Source organism: Mustelus asterias, chromosome 24, assembly GCF_964213995.1.
Source record: "Mustelus asterias chromosome 24, sMusAst1.hap1.1, whole genome shotgun sequence".
Taxonomy (NCBI): Eukaryota; Metazoa; Chordata; class Chondrichthyes; order Carcharhiniformes; family Triakidae; genus Mustelus; species Mustelus asterias.
In genome coordinates, this window is record NC_135824.1 from 457,790 (window position 1) to 478,478 (window position 20,689).

The 20,689-nt window shown below is 47.0% G+C and overlaps 1 protein-coding gene across 1 annotated transcript in view; it reads right to left on the reverse strand.

The window, feature by feature from the left end:
• Positions 1-20,689, reverse strand: part of ap3s2 (adaptor related protein complex 3 subunit sigma 2) — a 94,246-nt gene that overhangs the window by 37,823 nt on the left and 35,734 nt on the right. Inside the window, exons 3-4 of the mRNA XM_078241146.1 lie at positions 17,042-17,153; positions 2,582-2,653 (exon numbers count right to left, since the gene is read on the reverse strand). Of these exons, the coding sequence (XP_078097272.1) occupies positions 2,582-2,653; positions 17,042-17,153 (184 nt within the window). The remainder of the gene's footprint in view (positions 1-2,581; positions 2,654-17,041; positions 17,154-20,689) is intronic.

Here is a 20,689-nt window from a genome sequence, read left to right on the forward strand (position 1 = left end):
AGGCAAACACCTTTCCCTCCCCACTGATCCGCGATTGATTCACACGGGAGGCTAGGACGTACCCGGGAATAAAGGCTTTTATTCACAACAAGATTGGAGCACACTACGTAACAATACTATCCCAGACTAAGGGCGACTAGGAAGTAGCAGTGACCTTTATACTCTTGTAAGAAGGCGGAGCCGAACGGAGTGTACCACATAAACAATAATAACAGGTGGAACACCCAAACCCTAACCCCAACAGTAACAAGAGTAACATATGTACAAGTACCCATAGTGGTAACCATCTATGGTTCACCACATCCACCTGGCCTGTCCCGGTATCTACCACCTCTGACCCACCTGCTGCCATTGAATTTCACCTTTCTCCGCGGTCCCAGCCAGCAGTGATACTGAAAACTTATCTGGCAACTGATATCCAATCAAAGGCTGCTTTCACCCTACATTGGCTAGTGATAAGGCAGCCAATGCATGGAGAAACCAGCCTGCGATTGGCTGAACAGCCACTGAGCACTTTCTGAAACTCTTTCTGGAAAGTTTTGAAGCTGAAGCATTTCCTACATTTGGAGAATGTGACAGGCCAGTGAAGTAGCCATCTGGCCGGGGCTTGGACAAGCCTGAGCTAACACCTCTGTGAACAGATTAGGACAATCCATTAAATCCAATTTGTGCTAATACTTGACAATGGAAATAAATCCTTGCGCAAGCCTTCCACAAATACACCTTTATTCATCAATGAAGGAAAGTAAAACAGCTTTTGCACAATTTATGCATCAGTATTAACAGACTGGTAAGCTCAGAGTGCTGGAAATTACTTTCCAAAATATTTCTATCAAGGTTGTTTCATGGAAAGTGACAGCCAACCTGCCGCTCCTGCCTGCTGTTACCTACAGCCTGACAGTGCCATCAAAATAAGTATAGCAGCGATACACAACAACACAATAGCAACAGCTTCCCAAATACAGTTGGCTGGTGAACTAACAACAGAAAATGTTTGAACACACCGCAGCAACTAAAGAGTCACAGCTTTTCTCAGAATTGTTCTAAATTGTTCTGAACAGGTGGCAAAGTGGTTAGCTCTGCTGCTTCACAGCGCCAGGGACCTGGGTTCGATTCCAGCCTCGGGTCACTGTCTGTGTGGAGTTTGCACATTCTCCTCGTGTCTGCGTGGGTTTCCTCCGGGTGCTCCGGTTTCCTCCCACAGTCAAAAGATGTGTGGGTTAGGTGGATTGGCCATGCTCAATTGCCCCTTAGTTGTTAGGGGAACTAGCAGGGAAGGCGATGGCCTAGTGGTATTATTGCCAAACTATTAATCCAGAAACTCAGTTAATGTCCTGGGGACCCGGGTTCGAATCCCGCCAGGGCAGATGGTGGAATTTGAATTGAATTTTAAAAATCTGGAATTAAGAATCTACTGATGACCATGAAACCATTGTCAATTGTTGGGAAAAACCATCTGAATCACTAATGTCCTTTAGGGAAGGAAATCTGCCGTCCTTACCTGGTCTGGCCTACATTTGCTCCAGAGCTGCAGCAATGGCTCTGCCACAACTGCCCTCTGAACAAGTGGAACTAGGGATGGGCAATAAATGCTGGCCAGTCAGCAACACCCATGTCCCATAAATGAATTTTTAAAAAATATATGGGGTTATGGGGATAGGGCCTGGGTGGGATTGTTGTTGGTGCAGACTCGATGGGCTGAATGGCCTCTTTCTGCACTGTAGGGGTTCTATGATTCTTCTTCTAAACTCAACCAAAATGTTGAAGGCATATCCCTGGCCAGGCTGCCCCATGATGGTGAATTGACAGTTCGGCCACATCTCTGCAATGCTGCATGGCCCAGTCCATATCAGTCTGTATTGAGAATGTCTGTATTGGGGCAGGAAATGAGTCGAACAACAGACTGAGGAATAGTTTCCAGCCTGAAGTCCAGCCAGATTCAGGGCTAATCTAATCAAAGTAAACACTGCAAAAACAAGCCTGGGAAGCCTTTCACTGCACCGGAGTTCCAGATCACAAGAGAAGGAAAGCTCAGTGAGCCTGAAAGTGACCAGTCAAATCCATCAGCCTTACACAAAGCTGATCCTAATCTTGATATTTAAGACTGATCTGATTTCAGAGCAATATTCATCAAAATATAATTACACAAGCAGCATTTTTCAGTTTGCTAATTTGCCAATCAGATAAAGTTGCATAAATTCTTCAGTAATTGTTATCAATGTTGATAAAATGAATTGTGTGTTCTGTAAATGTGTGTGGGGATGTTACCAAACCTGCCAGAAATTAATGAACGGAAAACATATTTCACAATCTCAAGGAGCCATGAGTCAGTAGGAGTCACACCATTTGGGGGCATGTGCTCAGCTCCATTCTCCAGCCCTTAGTGCCAATCAATACTTAACACAACTTCACTTCATTAATCATTTCAAATTCATACACTCACTCCTATTAAATTAGTAATGCTGATTAAACACTGGCCTTTCTTAAACTAAATAGAGACTTGGCTTGTAAATAAAATTTGATTTCAAAGCACTTAAAACACAATTTGACACAAGCTTAACAACAATAGATACAAAAGTACCTTATCCATGTGGAATATAAGGTCCAGTTCACAGACATTCTCAAAACACTTGTCCAATGTTTCCACAAATACCTAAAGAAACAAATAAAACAAAGATCAGCTCCTGCTCATTCGAGCAGTTCATGGAAATACTGGCAAACCTTCCGACACACCAGTAACTGCTTACTCCAAAGCACAATCTTTCTGTTGATAATAAAAACATACACAGGATACACAGGATACACAGATACACGAAGGATAAACCTCCCACCACACTGACTGACTCTTTCCACCTCACCATTCCCAGAACATTATCAAAAGACAGGAGGGCACTGAGGTGAAGCCTCAGCCTGAGTGACAACCTCGGCATAATTAAGGACCCCACGCATGCCGGACATTCTCTCTTCCATCTTCTTCCGTCGGGAAAAAGATACAAAAGTCTGAGGTCACGTATCGACTCAAGAACAGCTTCTTCCCTGCTGCTGCCAGACTTTTGAATGGACTTACCTCGCATTAAGTTGATCTTTCTCTACACCCTAGCTGTGACTGTAACACTACATTCTGCACTCTCGCGTTTCCTTCTCTATGAACGGTATGCTTTGTCTGTATAGCGCGCAAGAAACAATACTTTTCACTGTGTATTAATACATGTGACAATAATAAATCAAATCAAACTAAAGCTGGTATTCAAACGTTTCCTGCCTCTTCTCACAATGGCTACACTGACGGCAGTTTTTACTCTGAATTTCTATTTTAGCTTTTCAACTTCACCTTGAGGCAACATTCTCTGCAACAACTGCCTTATATTCCAGAAAGTCAGTTGGTGAAGAATGAAACTGGAACCAATGTATAAAGCAGGTCATAGTAAAGGCAAATGGAATGTTGGCCTTTATTTCAAAGGGAATGGAGTATAAAAATAGGGAAGTCTTGTTAAAACTATACAAGGCGCTAGTTAGACCACACCGGGAATCCTGTGAATAGTTTCGGTCCCCTTATCTCAGGAAAGATACACTGGCATTGGAGGCAGTCCAGAGAAGGTTCACTAAATGGATCCTGGGAATGGAGGGATTTTCCTATGAGGAGAGGTTGCGTAGGTTAGGCCTGAACTCACTGGAGTTTAGAAGAATGAGAGGCGGCCTTATTGAGACATATCGGATTCTCAGGGGACTTGGCAGGGTCGATGCTGAGAGCTTGTTTCCCCGTGTGGGAGAGTCTCGGACCAGAGAGCATCATCTCAGAGTGAGGGGGTCACCCATTTAAGGCAGAGATGAGGAGGAATTTCTCCTCTCACAGGGGAGTGAATCTGTGGAATTCTTGACCTCAGAGAGCTGTAGAGGCTGGGTCATTTAGTATCTTCCCATAGAATGAATCCCTAGAGTACAGAAGGAGGCCATTCAGCCCATCAAGTCTCCACCAACTCTCCAACATGTCATCTTAATATCTTCCCGGCTGAGATAGACAGATTTTTACTCAGTAAGGGAATCAGGGTGATCGGGATAAGGCGGGAAAGTGGAGTTGTGGATTATATTAAATCAGTCATGATCTCATTGAATGGTGGAGCAGACCTGATGGGTCAAATAGCGTACTTCTGTTCCTACATCTTATGATTTATAGGGGGCTTATGTAAAACCCAAATAATGCCCACAGCTTGAGTACGATTAACCCCAATTAACGCACAATCACGCTTACTATTTAGAATTGTTTGCCCATTTGAAACAAAAAGAGTGCACTTCATCACAAAGTTGCACACACTGCCTCAGCACGGTGCTTCAATAACAGGGTTTGACTTTCACAAACTTGTGAAAGTTTGAGTGAGGCACAGTAGCACAGTGGTTAACACTGCTGCCTCACAGTGCCAGGGACCCGGGTTCGATTCCCGGCTTGGGTCACTGTCTGTGTGGAGTTTGCACATTCTCCCCGTGTCTCTGTGGGTTTCCTCCGGGTGCTCCGGTTTCCTCCCACAGTCTGAAAGACGTGCTGGTTAGGCGCATTGACCCGAACAGGCGCCGGACTGTGGCGACTAGGGGAATTTCACAGTAACTTCAATGCAGTGTTAATGTAAGCCTACTTGCAATTAATAAATAAGCGTTAACTTTCTTATCACAGTGCAGATTGCTTTGGGATAGGAAGTTAAAAGCTGGATCACTAGATTCGCAGCTTGTATTTCATTTCTTCATTCTCTGGTGAAATGTGGGTGTTGCTGTATAGTTGTCCATCCCTAACTGCCGTTGGGCTGAATGCTTCAACCACATTGCTGTGGGTCTGGAGTTACATGCACACCAGACCAGGTATGGATGGCATATTTCCTTCCCTAAAGGACATTATGGTTTCATGGTCACCATTGCTGAGACTAGCTTTCCATTCCAGATAATTATGTGGAATTTCAATTCTGCCAGCTGCCATGGTGGGAATTGAACCTGTGCCCCAGAGCATTAGCTTGGGTCCCTGGATTACTGAACCAGTGACATTACCACAACAGCACCCCCCCCCCCCCCCCCCGCCCCCCCAGCTCACCTTCGGTAATAATATCGATAGGTGGGAACACCAGCTCCAGATAACTCGTTAACTAAGAGGTAAACTTAGCATCACAGCTTGGTAAAGCACTCAGCCTATTGTATTTATATCATCTCTTTTCTGGAGCATTTGGACATTGGGACTGGTTCTGTGAGGAGGCGGGACCTGTACAAACTGGACGGTTTACACCTGGGCAGGACCGGGATATTGTCCTGGGGAGTATTTGCTAGGTATATATGCAAATGCAAGGAGTATTGCAAGTAAAGGCGATAGCTCAGGACACAAATAAATACATGGTAACATGATATTCATCGCTATCACAGAAACATGGTTACAGAGGGGCAAAAATGGCAGCTCGACATCCCTGGATAAAGGGTTTTCATGATGTGGAGATGCCGGCTTTGGACTGGGGTAAACACAGTAAGAAGTTTAACAACACCAGGTTAAAGTCCAACAGGTTTATTTGGCAGCAAAAGCCACACAAGCTTTCGGAGCTCCAGGCCCCTTGAAGGGGCTTGGAGCTCCGAAAGCTTGTGTGGCTTTTGCTGCCAAATAAACCTGTTGGACTTTAACCTGGTGTTGTTAAACTTCTTAAAGGGTTTTCAGACAGGATAGACAGCAGGATAAAAAAAAGGTGTGGGCTTGGCATTATTGGTTTGAGAATCAATTACAGCCGTGAGGAGTGATAATATATTAAATGAATCAAAGTCAGGGTTGAGTGTATTACAGGCCCCAAAATAGTCGAAGGGAGTTAGAAGAGCAAATACAGAGAGATTTCTGAGTGTAACAACAATAGGGCAGTAATCATTGGAGACTTCAACCACCTGAAAATCAACTGGGATACAAGCAGTGTGAAGGGCACAGAGGGGGCAAAATTCATGAACTGCATTCAAGAGAACTTCTTTAGTCAGCACGTAACAAGCCCGATGAGAGAGGGCACAATTCTAGAATTAGTCTTATGAAATGAAGCTGGGCAAGTGGATGAAGTAGCAGTGGGGAGCACTGTAGAGATAGTGATCATTATATAGTCAGATCCAGCATCATTATGGAAAAGGATAAAGATAGAACAGGAGTAAAAGTTCTAAATTGGGAGAAGACAGATTTTACAAAGCTGAGAGCTGAACTGGAGAAAGTGGACTGGATATATCTACCAGAAGAAAAAATGGTGTCAAATCAGTGGGAGGTGTTCCAAAGCTAGAAGGGGACCCACAGATTCTGTTACATTGGGCAGTCCCACACTGTGTTTTAAAGAACTATAACACACGTTCAGCACTCCTTAGGGCAAGCAGAGCACATTGTCCCACATATAAAGGAGTGACTAAGAAATGGTTTGGTTTAATCCCAATGGGGAAGATTTTATATGATAATATGCATCATGAGGTGGTAGCTGTGAAGCTGAATTGAACGGGAATAACATTGCCGAGAAGGTGCAAGGCAAAAATAGAAGCACTGTCTAAAACTTTGCTACAACAAGTCATTGAGTTGGACATAAAATTAGACAGAGGACCAGATCACTGGGAGAAAATTCGGAACAAGAGTGCAAACAGAAGAGAAGGTGGATAATGATTAGGAGATGGAGCTTCACTGGTAAACATTATAGGTCTGGCCATGTGGAATGGTGCAATTAAAATTCTTTAAAAATAACTCTCTGGGAAAGAAACACCAATCGGGACAATCAAATTATAGGAACATCGGATAATGACAATACATTTGAAGGATATAGTGAGTGAATGGCTCACAGCGCCAAGGACCCGGGTTTGATTCCCAGCTTGGTTCACTGTCTGTGCGGAGTCTGCACGTTCTCCTCATGTCTGCATGGGTTTCCTTTGGGTGCTCCGGTTTCCTCCCACAGTCTGAAGACATGCAAGGTTAGGTGCATTGACCGTGTTAAATTCTCCCTTGGTGAGTGAGATGAAGGAACGGCGCTCCGAAAGCTCGTGATTCCAAATAAACCTGTTGGACTTTAACCCGGTGTTGTGAGACTTCTTACTGTGCCCACCCCAGTCCAACGCCGGCAACTCCGCATCATGGCTTTCATCGACACTTTTTAAAAAGAGTTTAGGGTCTCTGTCTCCATTCTCAACTCAGGCAGCGAATTCCAGACACCCACCACCCTCTGCATAACAAGGTTCTTCCCCATGTCCCCTCTACGCCTATTGCCACTTATCTTGAATCTATGTCACCTGGTTCTAGAATTCTCCACCAAGGGAAACTATTTTATCCTCTCTACTCTATCTCTTCCCTTCATACAAGATGAAGGCATGTAAAATCGCCAGCTTCAACGCACCCCTCCCTAATGAGCTCAATGCATTCTACGCCTGCTTTGAGCAAGAGGTCAGCGAGAGCATGCCCTCCACCCTGGAAGCCCTGAATGAACCTGGATCTGGGGTCACCATTGCAGATATCAGAGCAGCTTTCTTGAAGATCAACACACGGAAAACAACTGGCCCGGATGAGATACCCGGACAAACACTCAGATCCTGCGCGGATCAGCTGGGGGGGGTATTCACAGACATCTTCAACCCCTCTTTAAAACAATCTGAGTCTCTATCTGTTTCAAGAAGACGACCATCATCCCGGTACCAAAGAAAAGCCAAGCAGCGTCTCTTAATAACCATCGTCCGGTGGCTCTGACATCCATCATTATGAAGTGCTTCGAAAGGTTAGTCATGGCACAAATCAATTCCAGCCTCCCGGACTACCTGGATCCACTAGAGTTTGCCTACCGCTGCAACAGGTCCACAGCAGGCACCATCTCCCTGGCCCTGCACTCAACCCTGGAACACCTAGATAACAAGGACACTTATGTCAGACTCCTATTTATTGTTTACAACTCAGCCTTCAATACTATTGTAGCACAGCACAGTGGTTAGCACTGCCACTTCACAGCGCCAGGGACCTGGGTTCAATTCCCGGCTTAGGTCACTGTCTGTGTGGAGTCTGCACATTCTCCTCGTGTCTGCGTGGGTTTCCTCTGGGTGCTCCGGTTTCCCCCCCCCACATTCTGAAAGACGTGCTGATGAGGTGCATTGACCCAAACAGGCGCCTGGACGGTGGTGACTAGGGGAATTTCACAGAAACTTCATTGCAGTGTTAGTGTAAGCCTTACTTGAGGCCAATAAATAAACTTTACTCATTATTCCTACGAAACTCATCTCCAAACTCCGTGGCCTGGGTCTCGGCACCTCCCTCTGCGACTGGATCCTGAACTTCCTAACTCGCAGACCGCAGTCAGTAAGGATAGACAACAACACCTCCTCCACGATCATCCTCAACACCGGTGCCCCACAAGGCTGCGTCCTCGGCCCCCTACTATACTCCTTATACACCTGCGACTGTGTGGCCAAATTCCCCTCCAATTCAATTTTCAGGTTTGCTGACGACACCACCGTAGTGGCTCAGGTCTCAAAAAATGACGAGACAGAGTACAGGAATAAGATCGAAAATCTGGTGAACTGGTGCAGCAACAATAATCTCTCCCTCAATGTCAACAAAACAAAGGGGATTGTCATCGACTTCAGGAAGCGTAAAGGAGAACATGCCCCTGTCTACATCAACGGGCTGAAGTAGAAACGGTCGAGAGCTTCAAGTTTTTAGGTGTCCAGATCACCACCAACCTGTCCTGGTCCCCCCATGCCGACACTATAGTTCAGAAAGCCCACCAATGCCTCTACTTTCTCAGGAGGCTAAGGAAATTTGGCATGTCAGCTACAACTCTCACCAACTTTTACAGATGCACCATAGAAAGCATCCTTTCTGGTTGTATCACAGCTTGGTGTGGCTCCTGCTCTGCCCAAGACCGCAAGGGACAACAAAAGGTCATGAATGTAGCACAATCCATCACGCAAACCAGCCTCCCATCCATTGGCTCTGTCTACATTTCCTGCTGCCTTGGCAAAGCAGCCAGCATAATCAAGGACCCCTCGCACCCTGGATATACTCTCTTCCGCCTTCTTTCATCGAGAAAAAGACACAAAGGTCTGAGGTCAGGTACCAATCGACTCAAGAATAGTTTCTTCTCTGCTGCCATCAGACTTTTGAATGGATCTACATTGCATTAAGTTGATCTTTCTCTACACCCTAGCTATGACTGTAACACTACATTCTGCACTCTCTCCTTTCCTTCTCTATGAACGACATGCTTTGTCTGTATAGCGTGCAAGAAACAATACTTTTCACTGTATGCTAATACATGTGACGATATTAAAACAAATCAAATCATAATCAGATGGACTCATAAAGGCCTTTATCTAACAATTCTTATTACCTCCATTAATGCTATACTACCTACATTTGAGAGGACGTTAAACAGTAACCTGAAATTCCCAATATTAGGCTTGGCTGTTTGTTGGATCGGGCACTTCTAATCATTAAAGTCATTTCACCTGATATCAACAATTCAAAGAACTGAAATCGCAACCATTCATAGGCAGATCTTTATTGACTATGGTGATATAGGATCATCAATTAACAAACTGAATCTTTTAATGGCATTCAGCTGTTTCCTTGCAATGATTAGATATAAATCATATATCTTACATTTAGCTAAACAGCTGATGTATAATACATACCTGGCTACACAGAAAAGTCATGATGTGGGGCGTTGGACTGGGGTAAACACAGTAAGATGTTTAACAACACCAGGTTAAAGTCCAACAGGTTTATTTGGTAGCAAAAGCCACACAAGCTTTCGGAGCTCCAAGCCCCTTCTTCAGGTGAGTGGGAATTCTGTTCACAAACAGAGCATATAAAGACACAGTACGTTGTCCAGTACTTCCCCGGAGCGGAGAAGCTACGGCATCTCCTCCGGAGCCTTCAACATGTCATTGATGAAGACGAACATCTCGCCAAGGCCATCCCCACACCCCCACTTCTTGCCTTCAAACAACCGCACAACCTCAAACAGACCATTGTCCGCAGCAAACTACCCAGCCTTCAGGAGAACAGTGACCATGACACCACACAACCCTGCCACAGCAACCTCTGCAAGACGTGCCGGATCATCGACACAGATGCCATCATCTCACGTGAGAACACCATCCACCAGGTGCACGGTACATACTCTTGCAATTCGGCCAACGTTGTCTACCTGATACGCTGCAAGAAAGGATGTCCCGAGGCATGGTACATTGGGGAAACTATGCAGACGCTGCGACAACGGATGAATGAACACCGCTTGACAATCACCAGGCAAGAGTGTTCTCTTCCTGTTGGGGAGCACTTCAGCGGTCACGGGCATTCGGCCTCTGATATTCGGGTAAGCGTTCTCCAAGGCGGCCTTCGCGACACACGACAGCGCAGAGTCGCTGAGCAGAAACTGATAGCCAAGTTCCGCACACACGAGGATACGGCCTCAACCGGGATATTGGGTTCATGTCACACTATTTGTAACCCCCACAGAGTTTCACTGGCTGTCTTGTCTGGAGACAATACACATCTTTTTAGCCTGTCTTGATGCTCTCTCCACTCACGTTGTTTTGTTTCTTAAAGACTTGATTAGTTGTAAGTATTCGCATTCCAACCATTATTCATGTAAATTGAGTTTGTGTCTTTATATGCTCTGTTTGTGAACAGAATTCCCACTCACCTGAAGAAGGGGCTTGCAGCTCCGAAAGCTTGTGTGGCTTTTGCTACCAAATAAACCTGTTGGACTTTAACTTGGTGTTGTTAAACATCTTACACAGAAAAGCTCATAGTTAAGCTCCAGTTTCTAAGCAATTTAACGCACTAGAAAATATTGCACATTATTTTGTGTAGTTTGCATCTAGGCAATGCCATTTGCAGCCTCAACAAAGTGAAAATTGCAATAAGGTGGGGTGTGGAATGGACTGCCTGCAGTGATAGTGGAGTCAGACACTTTAGGAACATTTAAGCGGTTATTGGATAGGCACATGGAGCACACCAGGATGATAGGGAGTGGGATAGCTTGATCTTGGTTTCAGATAAAGCTCGGCACAACATCGTGGGCCGAAGGGCCTGTTCTGTGCTGTACTGTTCTATGTTCTAAGGTGAAGTTTATCTCGGGGAAATCTCCCAGCTCCTGATCCACATTTTCGAATTTCCCTGTCATCGGAATCTAGCGTCTTGTCCCTTCAAACCACCATTGGCAACCAGACCTTCAGTTGCCCAAGCCCAATACTCTAGAATTCCTTTGATAAAGTCCTCTGCCTCATGCCCCTACTTGATCCTTAAAACCCAGTGCTTTGATCGAGTCTTTAGACACCACACTTCTAATACCTCCCCTCTCTGCTTCTGTCCTCAGTGAAGCAGTTTGCAGTATTTTGCTTTTTTTTAAAACATATTTTCATTGAAGATTTTTCCCATTTTTTACAAACCCTCGATGGCTGGTACGGTACAGCAGAATCATTTTTTTACATTAAGAGCCAAGAGGCAGCAAGACAGCTGGTTCAGATTATTCATTACAAATTGCGCCTCCAAAGACACAAACGATAAAGGATGTTTCAGAGATTGGAGTAAAACAGGATGACAAGGTAAAGCCATGAGTAAGAGGCACAGTGCACACCCTCACTTACAGGATATCCAAGACACAGCCACGTCACTTAACATTCCAGAATCTACAAAGTCACCACAGCAATTGCATATTCAGCCAAGGAAAATATAGAATATTGAGACAATTATGGAAAAGGCTGATCAGACAAAGATTCTTGCACCACAGCATGTTTCCCCCATCTCCCGCTAAATCATTGATACAAAACAATCTCTTTTCCCAGGATATCTGCTCTTTCTGCCGTCAGAGATTCTTTGACCCCAAAATAACAAAACTACAGAAACAAACTATTCAAAACCATAGTTTTCACAGAATCCCTACAGTTCAGAAGGAGGCCATTTGGCCCATCGAGTCTGCACCAACAACAATCGCAGCTAGATCCTATCCCTGTAACCCCACATATTTATCCTGCTAATCCCTGACACTAAAGGACAATTTAGCATGGCCAATCCACCTAACCCGCACATCTTTGGACTCTGGGAGGAAACCGGAGCACCCGGAGGAAACCCATGCAGACACGGAGAGAACGTGCAAACTCCACACAGTCACCCAAGGCCAGAATTGAACTCGGGTTCCTGATGCTGTGAGGCAGCAGTGCTAATCACTGTGCCGCCCTCGCTCTAAGGGGGTTTTCCGGCCAGCTGTGAGGATCCGTTGGGCCATCCCTGGAACCTCTTTACCAAACCACCCACCTCCCCGGAGTGCTACTCATATTAGCCACTTTGGACAAGAGTAACGGATACCACATAGCATAAACCACCAATATAAATGCAAGGCTAAGAAAAAAAATCTAAATATCTCATAGCTCTTGTGCCATGCAAGCTACCCAGCGGCTCTCCAACACTCTCAAGCTCTGAGGATATTAAACACGAGAATTCAATTTTGGCACAGGACCAGAAACAATGCAGATGGTCCCTCCCTGCCTAGTTTGCACCTCCGGAATAACGAGGATACCGTGGGATCAAATCTCTGGGAGTAATTAAAAGAACTTAGGCGGAACTAAAGGGCTTAGGCGGAAAGGGCGAAGCAGGGTAAGTTATTTTTATCCAAACCTATAAAGGAAAAGGGTAACTATGAGTGATAGGCCAGTTTGTTGCTTCCGGTGTGGGATGTGGGAGTTCCTGGAAACACCTAGCCTCCCGGAGGTTCACATTTGCGCCAGGTGCGTGGAACTGCAGCTCCTGAGGGACCGTGTCAGGGAACTGGAGCAGCAGATTGCTGACCTTGGTCTAGTCAGGGAGAATGAGAGACTAATAGACATGAGTTATAGGCAAGTAGTTACACCGGGGCCTCAGGGGGAAGACACGTGGGTCACAGTTAGGAGGAGTAAAGGTCAGAAGGGTAACGTACGAGAGAGTATCCCAGTGGCTGTCTCTCATAGCAGGAAGGGCTCGGCTCTTAGTGAGCAATAAGTGGAGGGGTCACCTGTGGTTGTCCCCCTCCAAAACAAGTATATTGTTTTGGATAGTGTGGAGGAGGATGACTCTCTAGGGGTAAGCCACAGTGACCAGGTCACTGGCACAGAGTCAGGCTCTGTGGCCCGGAAAGGAAAGAGAGGAATTAGGAGAGCAATAGTGGTGGGGGACGCGTCGGTTAGAGGCACGGACAGGCGATTCTGTGGGTGCGAACGGGACTCCAGGATGGTAGTCTGCCTACCTGGTGCTGGGGTACTGGATGTCTCCGAGCGGATAGGAGGCATATTAAAAGATAAAGAAACGGATGTCGTTGTACACATTGGTGCAAATGACGTAGATAGGAAGAGCAGGGGGATCCTACAAGAGCAATTCAGGGAGTTGGGAAATAGGCTAAAAAGTAGGGCCTCCAGGGTGGCCATCTCTGGGCTGCTCCCAATGCCTCGTGCCAGTGAGGCTAGGAATAGGGAGTTAGTACAATTGAACGCTTGGCTAAAGGACTGGTCCAGGAGGGAGGGCTTCATTTTCCTGGATCATTGGGAAGTTTTCAAGAGAGGATGGCACCTGTACAAGAAGGATGGGTCACAACTAAATTGGAAGGGCACGAATATCCTGGCTGGGAGTTTTGCTAGTGCAGTTCAGGTGGGTTTAAACTAATATGGCAGGGGGTGGGGATCAAAATATTAGGTCAACAAGTGTAGAGGCTGGGGACGAGCTTGGGGCCAGGACAAGGCTGGCAAAGAAGAAGAGCACTCTGGGGGAGGATGACCTCACTGGGCCTGGAGGTCTGGGGTGCATCTACTTCAATGCAAGGAGCGTAGCAGGTAAGACAGACGAACTTAGGGCCTTAATGCGCACGAGGAATTTGGATGTGGTTGCGGTGACAGAGACTTGGTTGAAAGAGGGACAGGACTGGCAGCTGAATATTCCAGGGTACAAGTGTTTTAGGCGAGACAGAGGAGGGGCCAAAAGAGGTGGGGGAGTAGCAGTATTAGTTGGAGAGCATATTACAGTGGTGCAGAGGGAGGACAATTCAGAGGGGTCGTGTAACGAGTCACTGTGGGTGGAGCTCAGAAACAGGAAGGGCGCTGTCACTATGTTGGGGGTATACTACAGGCCCCCCAACAGCCCAAGGGAAGTGGAAGAACGGATATGTCAGGAGATACTGGATAGACGCAGGAAAAATAGGGTTGTTGTAGTGGGAGACTTCAATTTCCCTGGTACAGACTGGAAATCGCTTAGAGCTGGGACTCTGAATGGGGAGGAATTTGTAAAATGCGTACAGGAGGGTTCTTTGGAACAATATGTAGATAGCCCGACTAGAGAGGGGGCTATACTGGACCTAGTACTGGGGAATGAGCCCGGTCAGGTCTTCAAAGTTTCAGTAGGGAAACATGTGGCAAATAGTGACCACAATTCTGTTAGCTTTAGGATAGTGATGGAAAAGGATGAGTGGTGTCCCAAGGGTAAGGTGTTGGATTGGGGGGAAGGCTAACTTTAGTGGGATTAGGCAGAAATTGGCAGCTGTTGATTGGGAGAGGCTGTTCGAGGGTAAATCCACATCTGGCATGTGGGAGTCTTTTAAGGAACAGTTGTTAGGGCTGCAGGACAGGCATGTGCCTGTAAAAAAGAAGGATAGGAAGGGTAGGATTCGAGAACCGTGAATAACCAGGGAAATTGAGGGACTGGTCAGTAAGTTTGCGGACGACACGAAATTGGCTGGACTTTCAGATAGTGAGGGACATTGTCAGAGGCTACAGAAGGATATAGATAGGCTGGAAATTTGGGCAAAGAAATGGCAGATGGAGTTCAATCCAGATAAATGCGAAGTGATGCATTTTCGTAGAGCTAATGTAGGGGGGAGCTATACGATAAATGGCAGAACCATAAAGGGTGTAGATACGCAGAGGGACCTGGGTGTGCAAGTCCACAGATCCTTGAAGGTGACGTCACAGGTGGAGAAGGTGGTGAAGAAGGTATATGGCATGCTTGCCTTTATAGGACGGGGCATAGAGTATAAAAGTTGGGGTCTGATGTTGCAGATGTATAGAACGTTGGTTCGGCCGTATTTGGAATACTGCGTCCAGTTCTGGTCGCCACACTACCAGAAGGACGTGGAGGCTTTAGAGAGAGTGCAGAGGAGGTTTACCAGGATGTTGCCTGGTATGGAGGGGCTTAGTTATGAGGAGAGATTGGGTAAACTGGGGTTGTTCTCACTGGAAAGACAGAGGATGAGGGGAGACCTAATAAGAACATAAGAACATAAGAACATAAGAAATAGGAACAGGAGTAGGCCATCTAGCCCCTCGAGCCTGCCCCGCCATTCAATAAGATCATGGCTGATCTGACGTGGATCAGTACCACTTACCCGCCTGATCCCCATAACCCTTAATTCCCTTACCGCTCAGGAATCCATCCATCCGCGCTTTAAACATATTCAGCGAGGTAGCCTCCACCACCTCAGTGGGCAGAGAATTCCAGAGATTCACCACCCTCTGGGAGAAGAAGTTCCTCCTCAACTCTGTCTTAAACCGACCCCCCTTTATTTTGAGACTGTGTCCTCTAGTTTTATCTTCCTTACTAAGTGGAAAGAATCTCTCCGCCTCCACCCTATCCAGCCCCCGCATTATCTTATAAGTCTCCATAAGATCCCCCCTCATCCTTCTAAACTCCAACGAGTACAAACCCAATCTCCTCAGCCTCTCCTCATAATCCAAACCCCTCATCTCCGGTATCAACCTGGTGAACCTTCTCTGCACTCCCTCCAATGCCAATATATCCTTCCTCATATAAGGGGACCAATACTGCACACAGTATTCCAGCTGCGGCCTCACCAATGCCCTGTGCAGGTGCATCAAGACATCCCTGCTTTTATATTCTATCCCCTTCGCAATATAGGCCAACATCCCATTTGCCTTCTTGATCACCTGTTGTACCTGCAGACTGGGCTTTTGCGTCTCATGCACAAGGACCCCCAGGTCCCTTTGCACGGTAGCATGTTTTAATTTAATTTAATTTAATAGAGGTGTATAAAAATTATGAAAGGCATAGATAGGGTGAACGGTGGGAAGCTTTTTCCCAGGTCGGTGGTGACGTTCACGAGGGGTCATAGGTTCAAGGTGAGGGGGGGGGGGGGGAGGTTTAACACGGATATCAGAAGGATGTATTTTACATAGAGGGTGGTGGGGGCCTGGAATGCGCTGCCGGGCAAGGTGGTGGAGGCTGGCACACTGGGAACGTTTAAGACTTATCTGGATAGCCACATGAACGGAGTGGGAATGGAGGGATACAAAAGAATGGTCTAGTTTGGACCAGGGAGCGGTGCGGGCTTGGAGGGCCGAAGGGCCTGTTCCTGTGCTGTATTGTTCTTTGAATTGAATTCTTTGAATCTTTGAACGCACTGAGGAATGTTGCTTATTTGGAACTGAAACACTGATCAATTAGAAGTTAAAGTTGATTCCTTTTCAATTTTAAATATTGTTCAACTGTTAATAGTTAAGTTGCTTCATTTGTTAGAGTTATATTTAAACTGTGTTATTAAATAAAGTTTGTTTTACTACAAAAGAACCATATTTTGTCAGTGGAATTACTCCCGAAAGGAAGTATCCTTGCGACTAGGGGAATTTCACAGCAACTTCATTGCAATGTTAATGTAAGCCTTACTTGTAACTAATAAATAAACTTCAAAACTTTTACTTTTCCTCACGTTTATGCCAAAATAGAAAAATTGTTGGGGTCTGGTCTGGCTTCTTCATGTAACTTGGTATTCTGGTCTGGGACTCTTTCAAGTACAAGTTTGTGCCCTTCTCTGTCGATAGCAGAGATTGAAAGACCCAGGTTACACTGCTAATTCTGTCTCCATTTCTTTAAGAACATTGCTTCCATTTTAAGATAAGTTAAACTAAAAACCTTCCCAATAACAATGCAAAAGTACAGATTAACTTTTTAAACTTTACTTTGCCCGAGGTGCAGTTACTCTGCTGAGGTTCTCTGTCACTCATACAAAACTCATCAAGTATACTGGAAGAATGGAATCATCCCACAAACCTGTATCAGATCCAGAATTCCCAATTCACTCTCGGATGAGTCCACACAGAACAGGAAGTAAAGAGTGGCGTAATGTCGATATATCAGCTTGTAGTCTGACCCACCAATCAAACTGGAACAAATCAGAAACTGTAATAAACATTCGGGATGAAGCAGGATAGTCAGAGTGTGACTGATAGCTGTGCGCACAGAGAGTTATTTCCCTCAGTCACTGGAATCTCTTGCAACGTCTTTCAGTATGTTTGGGAATCAGGTGAGAATGTGTCCAAATTCATTGCCAAATTGATCATCAGAAACAAGCTGTTGTGCATTCTGGAAAAAATGTGAGACTGATTACTGTGGAATTTACACTGCGGCTGGACAGGTCAGATTCATCAGGCCAATCAATCTATTCCTATCCTTTGTTACATCTTTTAAATAAAGTCTCATGAAAAGAAATATATAATATTCGGAATAGAATCCTTACAGTGCAGGAGGCCATTCGGCCCATCGAGTCTGCACTAACAACAATCCCACCCAGGCCCTATCCCCATAATCCCACATATTCACCCTGACGCTAAGGGACGATTTAGCGTGGCCAATCTTTGGACTGTGGGAGGAAACTGGAGCACCCGGAGGAAACTCACGCAGACTCGGGGAGAACAACCCCCAGGCCTCCCTGTCTGAACAACCTCCCTCTGTCTCCCCATATGCACCTCCTGGGTGAAGGGACTGAACATACAGTTGCTAAATTTGCTAATGGCATAAAGCTAGGTAACAAAGTAAGTTGTGGAGAGGACAGGAGGAGGCTGCAAAGGACGTAGATAGGTTAATTGAGTGGACAATAATTTGTCAGATGGAGTACAATACAGGCAAATGTGAAACTGTTCATTTTGGCAGGAAGAATAAAAAGCTTATTATCTAAATGATGAGAGCTCTGAGGTGCAGTGGGATCTGGGTGTCCTAGTGCATGGATCACAAAAGGCAGGTACAGCAAGTAATTAGGAAAGTGAATAGAATGTTATTGTTTCTTGTGAAGGGAATTGATTACAAAAGGAGGGAGGTTATACTTCAGTTATACAGGGAATTGGTGAGATCACATTTGGTGTATTGTGAGTATTGTGTACAGTATTGGTCTCCTACTTAAGGAAAGATACAGATGTATTAGAAGCAATCCAGAGAAGGTTCACCAGACTATACCAGGAATGGATGGGCTGCCTTATCAGGAAAGACTGAAGAGATTGGGTTTGTAAGCACTGGAGGGTAGCAGAGTAAGAGGCGGCTTGATTGAAACCTTTAAAATCCTGAGGGGATATTGACAGGATGAATGTGGAGAGGATGTGGGAGAATCTAGAACTAGGGGGTCACTGTTTAAAAAGAAAGGGTCACTCAATTAAGACAGAGATGAGGAGAATTCTTTACTGAGCGTCACTGGAACTCTATCTCCAAAGGCAGTGGAAGCAGAGACTTCAGGGCAGAGTGAGATAGATTCTTGATAACAAGGGGGTAAAAGGTTATCTGGGGCAGACAAGAATGTGGGGTTGAAGTTACAATCAAATCAGCCATTATCTTATTGAATGGCGGACCAGGCTCAATGGACAAGTGGGCCACACCTGTTCCTAATTCATGTAATCAGATCGATGCAAATCCTAAAAGCGCTTCTGGGATCGGAAGTTTCTTTCCTTGCTTTCAGAATACAAAAAAAGGGTTATGATCAGAAAGACCAGATTCCCTCTAGGTTATGACTTGCTCAAAGAGCAAAGAAAAGTAAAGCACAGCAACAGGCCCTTCGGCCCTCCAAGTGTATACCAATCATCATGCCCTAACTAAACAAAACAAAAAATTCGGCCCTTACTCGGACTATATCCCTCTATTCCCTCCCTATTCATGCACTCATCCAGATACCTCTTAGACGTTGCTAATGTGCCTGCTTCCACCATCTCCTCTGGCAGTGCGGACCAGGCACCCACCACTCTCTGTGTGAAAACCTTCCACCGCACATCACAGCAAAAAATATTTGACGTGTCTCCGTCTGAGCGTCTCTGTGCGCGCACTTCCAAACCAGCGTCTCCGTCTCAGCGCCTCCAAACCGGCATCTCTGGGCGCGCACTTCCAAACCAGCGTCTCCGTCTCAGCGCCTCCAAACCGGCATCTCTGTACCCGCACCTCCAAACCGGCGTCTCTGTACCCGCACCTCCAAACCGGCGTCTCTGTACCCGCACCTCCAAACCGGCATCTCTGTACCCGCACCTCCAAACCGGCATCTCTGAACCCGCGCCTCCAAACCGGAATCTCTGTACCCGCGTCTCCAAACCGGCATCTCTGTACCCGCACCTCCAAACCGGCGTCTCCGTCTCAGCGCCTCCAAACCGGCATCTCTGTACCCGCGCCTCCAAACCGGCATCTCTGTACCCGCGCCTCCAAACCGGCATCTCTGTACCCGCGCCTCCAAACCGGCATATCCGTACCCGCACCTCCAAACCGGCGTCTCTGTACCCGCGCCTCCAAACCGGTGTCTCTGTACCCGCGTCTCCAAACCGGCATCTCCGTACCCGCGTCACCAAACCGGCATCTCCGTACCCGCGTCACCAAACCGGTGTCTCTGTACCCGCGTCTCCAAACCGGCATCTCCGTACCCGTGTCACCAAACCGGCGTCTCTGTACCCGCGCTTACAAACCGGCGTCTCCGTACCCGCGCTTACAAACCGGCGTCTCTGTACCCGCGCCCCCAAACCGGCGTCTCTGTACCCGCGCCCTCAAACCGGCGTCTCTGTACCCGCGCCCTCAAACCGGTGTCTCCGTACCCACACCTCCAAACCGGTGTCTCTGTACCGCACCTCCAAACCGGTGTCTCCGTACCAGCGCCCTCAAACCGGCGTCTCCGTACCCGCGCCTCCAAACCGGTGTCTCTGTACCGCACCTCCAAACCGGCGTCTCCGTACCCGCGCCTCCAAACCGGCGTCTCCGTACCCGCGCCTCCAAACCGGCGTCTCTGTACCGCACCTCCAAACCGGTGTCTCTGTACCCGCGCCTCCAAACCGGTGTCTCTGTACCCGCGCCTCCAAACCGGCGTCTCTGTACCCGCGCTTACAAACCGGCGCCTCTGGACCCGCGCTTACAAACCGGTGTCTCCGTACCCGCGCCCTCAAACCGGTGTCTCCGTACCCGCGCCTCCAAACCGGTGTCTCCGTACCCGTGTCTCCAAACCGGCGTCTCTGTACCCGCACCTCCAAACCGGCGTCTCCGTACCCGCACCTCCAAACCGGCGTCTCCGTACCCGCACCTCCAAACCGGTGTCTCTGTACCCGCACCTCCAAACCGGCGTCTCTGTACCGCACCTGCAAACCGGTGTCTCTGTACCCGCACCTCCAAACCGGCGTCTCCGTACCCGCACCTCCAAACCGGTGTCTCTGTACCCGCGCCTCCAAACCGGTGTCTCCGTACCCGCACCTCCAAACCGGTGTCTCTGTACCCGCACCTCCAAACCGGCGTCTCCGTACCCGCACCTCCAAACCGGTGTCTCTGTACCCGCACCTCCAAACCGGTGTCTCTGTACCCGCACCTCCAAACCGGCGTCTCTGTACCCGCACCTCCAAACCGGTGTCTCTGTACCCGCACCTCCAAACCGGCGTCTCTGTACCGCACCTGCAAACCGGCGTCTCTGTACCG